The sequence below is a fragment of the Hippoglossus hippoglossus genome, chromosome 18, assembly GCF_009819705.1.
Source record: "Hippoglossus hippoglossus isolate fHipHip1 chromosome 18, fHipHip1.pri, whole genome shotgun sequence".
Classification (NCBI taxonomy): domain Eukaryota; kingdom Metazoa; phylum Chordata; class Actinopteri; order Pleuronectiformes; family Pleuronectidae; genus Hippoglossus; species Hippoglossus hippoglossus.
The window spans coordinates 16,196,279-16,201,278 of NC_047168.1; the positions used below are offsets into that span (position 1 = coordinate 16,196,279).

The 5,000-nt window shown below is 46.7% G+C and overlaps 1 protein-coding gene across 1 annotated transcript in view; it reads left to right on the top strand.

The window, feature by feature from the left end:
• The window catches only part of LOC117752141 (endophilin-A1-like), an 8,653-nt gene extending 8,186 nt beyond the window's left edge, over positions 1-467 (top strand). The window contains exons 8-9 of the mRNA XM_034569331.1: positions 1-116; positions 237-467. The exon at positions 1-116 is cut by the window's left edge and continues 15 nt beyond it. Coding sequence (XP_034425222.1) covers positions 1-116; positions 237-433 — 313 coding nt within the window. The 3' untranslated portion in view covers positions 434-467. The remainder of the gene's footprint in view (positions 117-236) is intronic.
• Positions 468-5,000: the final 4,533 nt, after the last annotated feature.

Consider the following 5,000-nt stretch of genomic DNA (forward strand, 5'->3'; position numbering starts at 1 on the left):
CGGTAAACCCAGGAAGGAGTACGCTCCCAAACCTCGCCTGACCCTGGAGCTACTGCCCCCCAGTCAGAGCCACAACGGGGGGGTCCACTCCACCAAATCCCCCAGAAGATCACCAGGTAGATGGGTTCATTGGTTCATTGGTCATTCTCCACAAAGTTCCATGGACGTAGTTCAGTAGTTTTCGTGTGATCGTACCTCGGGGGTGTCCACCTCTCTTGTACTCGTGTCCTCCGCAGCCCCCATGGACCAGCCCTGCTGCCGAGCACTCTACGACTTCGAGCCCGAGAACGAGGGGGAGCTGGGCTTCAAAGAGGGCGACGTCATCACCCTGACCAATCAGATCGACGACAACTGGTACGAAGGCATGATACACGGCCAGTCGGGCTTCTTCCCCATCAACTACGTGGATATCCTGGTGCCGCTCCCTCATTAGGGCGTGGCAGTGACCTGGCCCTCCCCCTCGACCAATCCAGAACAAGACAGCCTGTATTTGCATAATAGACGAACCCCGTCCTCCTTCTACTTCTTCTTCTGTGCTTCTGTGCCATTCTGCTTTCACAAAGTGGACCGAGACGAGAGAAGAGCCTGAGGTGGGGTGGACGCGAAGAGACAAGGTGGCAGGACGGGGATTAGAGGAGAAGAGGGGGAGGAGGAGCTTCAGGTTGAGAGAAGAAGAGAGCGACTGAAAGAGACAACGAAGAGATGATGATCGTTCACAGCACATTCCTCAACCGCGCAGCAATGGAAACCAATGAGACTTACAAATAAGGCACGTTGTATATGTACGTGCATGATTGTGTCTGTACGTGTTTGGACTTGTTCCTACTCTGTTACGATCAAACCAGCACAAACTCCTGCTCGACAGTGTCCTCGCTTTCCCTTCCATCTTTCTCTCTGAGTGATTCTGTCTTTTCTACCATGACTTGCCTTCCTGTGCTTTTCAAGAGCCCCAGAAATGTCACAGTCTTCCTTCTGTCCTACCTTCCTTCCTTCCTTCCGTCCTACCTTCCTTCCTTCCGTCCTACCTTCCTTCCTTCCGTCCTACCTTCCTTCCTCTCTTGGCTAGCACTGCCTTGTAGCATGGCTCCAAACTGAATACAGACCACTAACCCCTGAGCTGCAGTTGGTCCTCACTACCGTCGAGTAGATCTCGAACTCTTTCTAACGCTTCTTCTAACGCACCTGTTGTCTGCCTTTCTGAGTCGAATCTGAGTGGCTGAATGCACGAAGCAGCCAAGTCCAAGGTTTGAGCAGCGGTAAGGTTTAGTTTCCCAGATGTAAATGAGAATTATCGTCTTGAAATGATCTGAAAAGACCAAATGAAAGAAGGTTGAGGAAGTTTTAAAGGTCTGGGGATCGGGAACGTTCATTCAACACGTCAGTAAATATGTCAGCTCAAACAAAGAAAAGGGAAACTCGGGTTTCGAGGTTTCCCTGACAGCAGCGATATGCTAACACAACCAGTAGTGCTGAACAGGACGATTCACCAGGTCGGTGACATTTCAACTCGTTTCAGTATTCACAAGGAAAAGATCCACAGTGTTTTTTGTGTATTGTGTGGAGTCGTCTTATTCGTGGCCTTTGCATGCAGGACTGTGTGAACAGTGGCAGCCGCTCTTATCATCTTCACTCCAGGACCCAAGTTCCTGTTCACTGCCTTGCTAAGGGGCATATCAGTCGTTGACGATCAACTCCCACGATCGACTGGGAAAACCCACATCCAGGACGACCTGATGCTCATTTCTTATGTAATATCTTTGTCAACGTCTTGAAATCTGCTGAATATTCTACAAACCCCCCAAAAATGTGGACGCCCCCCAGTGACGTGAAGTTCTCTGAAGTTCAGGACATTCTTCACCTTTCAGAGTATTACCGTTACTGGAACTTTGAGTCCTGGTAAAAGTTTTGGAAACTCCAGGCTTGTGTTTTAATCTGGACAAACAGAAACTGAGACTTTTGTAAACAATGACCCCGGCGCGCCGACTGGTTCTGATCAGTCACATGACTGAATGATAGCCAGAGATGAGCGAGCGAGTCACAGAACTGTCAGAGCACGTTCATGTGTTGTGGTGGAGGAGCTTTGACGAGAGGGTCGATGAGAGGGGGGGGATCCAAAGCGTCACTCGTTCCTACTCGTGGTTCTAGGTTTACCGACCGTAGCTTCAAGGGAAATTGGATAAAGTACATCTGAATATCAAAAATGTCACATATTGTTTCAGTCATGGTGGTAAACTTTAGCCATTATGGTTCCCTGTAGTGTACGTCACATACAGGAGGAAGTGGGACTTGTGCAGTAGCTATAACTCTTTCTACTTATATTATATATATTATCAACAGTATTCTCTGTGAGGCAGTATTCAGCCACTCTGAGAACTTAAAGCTCATTAATAATCCAAGTATTTATCACGAATGTGAGCTCAAACAGAACGACCTTTCACAGACAGTGCTAACGTTCAGTTTACGTTAAATCGCTGGTTCATCCAAACTTGTGCGGTTTTGCCTTTGATGCCTTTAGGGCGAGTTGATGAGGAGTTTCTGTTTAAAGGCTTCAAACATAAGACTGAAGGACTAATTATTATATTCATGACTTGTTGGGAACATCGTGGTGTCGAGTTCATACCGACTCGTATGATCGTGTCAGAGACGTGACTGTGATGTCTTCTTTGTTTTGGTGCACATGTGAAGCTAAAGTTAACATCGTTGATAAAATTATTTGTTCTCATAACATGTCAAAATGAAAACTTAAATCTTTGAATATTTAATATGTAGAAATATATTGTTTCATTCAAAATTGTAGGATTTTTCCATCCAGGTATTATTTATTACATCGTCAATCGTCAGCAGGAATCTATGCTAGTGTGGCTAACGCTACTGTGCCTGGTGTGGCTAATCAGCTAGCCCTTAGCTTCACATTCCCGTACTTGTGCTTTGGTGATACACTGTTAATACGAAGGTAGAATATTTAGTGCCTGAATATAGAATATCTCAACAATCGTGACACATTCTGTGAAAATACAGAGAAAACATCATGAACTGCACAAATCGTTGTTTTAAACAGTCCATTTTATCCAGTTTTTTTACTGCTTATTAAATATGAAATTGTCCCACAATTACTGTAATACAATATATTTCAATAATTGTTGTGTTATTTATATTAGCAGGAGTTTACAGGCAGTGACTGGAGCCATTATTGTCACTTTCTCCCTGATCCGACAAACAACCCAGTCATGCAAAGAAATAAAGAAAATACATTTATTTTACAATCGACATATTTTAAAGTTTGTCCTCTGATAATTTTTGTATTCTGAAGATGGAATATGAATTATTTCATTCTTGCAATAAGTCTTATAACATTTTTGATTCAAGGATAAAAAGTGTTTTTATGTTTTTTCTGAAAAAAAGAGTAATAATTTAAATTAAAGGAAAACTAATCTATCAGCTTTTAATTGATCACAAAGGCAATAAATGATGATTGGTCAATAAAATAAAATGTTTCAATAAGAGGAAGAGATGGTTCTGAACGAAAGCTGTGGAAGATGTATCTGTCTGTCTGTCGCTCTGTCTGTCTGTCTGTCTGTCTGTCTGTCTGTCGCTCTGTCTGTCTGTTGCTCTGTCTGTCTGTCTGTCTGTTGCTCTGTCTGTCTGTTGCTCTGTCTGTCTGTCTGTCTGTCTGTCTGTTGCTCTGTCTGTCTGTTGCTCTGTCTGTCTGTCTGTCTCTCTCTCTGTCCTCCCCCCCCCCTCTCTCTCCCTCTCTCTGTCCTCTGCCCCCCCCCCTCTGTCTCCCTCTCTCTCTCTCTGTCCTCTGCCCCCCCCCCTCTGTCTCCCTCTCTCTCTCTCTGTCCTCTGCCCCCCCCCTCTGTCTCTCTCTCTGTCCTCCCCCCCCTCTCTCTCTCTCTCTGTGTCCTCTGTCTCCCTCTCTCTCTCTCTCTCTCTCTCTCTCTGTGTCCTCTGCCCCCCCCCCTCTCTCTCTCTCTCTGTGTCCTCTGCCCCCCCCCTCTCTCTCTCTCTGTGTCCTCTGCCCCCCCCCCCCCTCTGTCTCCCTCTCTCTCTCTCTCTCTCTCTCTCTCTGTGTCCTCTGCCCCCCCCCCTCTCTCTCTCTCTCTGTGTCCTCTGCCCCCCCCCCCCCTCTGTCTCCCTCCCTCTCTCTCTCTCTCTCTCTCTCTCTCTCTGTCCTCTGCCCCCCCCCCCCTCTCTCTCTCTCTCTGTGTCCTCTGCCCCCCCCCCTCTGTCTCCCTCTCTCTCTCTCTCTCTCTCTCTCTGTGTCCTCTGCCCCCCCCCCCCCCCTCTGTCTCCCTCTCTCTCTCTCTCTCTCTCTCTCTGTGTCCTCTGCCCCCCCCCCCTGTCTCTCTCTCTATCAGGCTTAGACGTCTCCTCCTTTGCCAGATCACCTACGTGACGACAAGACAATAACTCCTTTTATCTTCCAGTTACTTTATCATGTTTGACTTGCTTACGCTGAATCTGTACAACTCTCTTCTCCAAACTACAAAGTGCTTTAAGACTTTCTGAACTTTCTTGGATATGATTTTTTCATTTATTCTGCTCTGGCTCTGTCTCGTCTAACCTCCATGAGGGACTTGGACAGTGTTTCCCTGCATTTCCCCTTTTCCCCTCAATGATGCTCAGATCTCGGCAACGTTACCCCCTCGGTTCAACGTCCACACGGCTCTTGGACCGACGGAGCGTTGACAACAGAATTACTGCAGGGGGCGCTGTTGCTCAGCTACACTGTGTTGTTTTAAGGATCCATAACAGCCTTTGGGTTCCTTCGATGTTCCAGTGGAACCAGACTGAAAGTGTAGTGGAGTTTGGCTAAATAAGAACAATCCTGTTCAGCATTCGATGGTTAAGAGACGTCTCTTGGGTTTGGATGTAAATTATAACGCCAGGACACAGTTAGCTTAGCTTAGCAAAAAGCTGGGCCAGGGGAAAACCACTAGCCTTGTTCTTTAAACTCACAAATGGACATGATGAATCTCATTTCCTGTGAAGTGACCTGT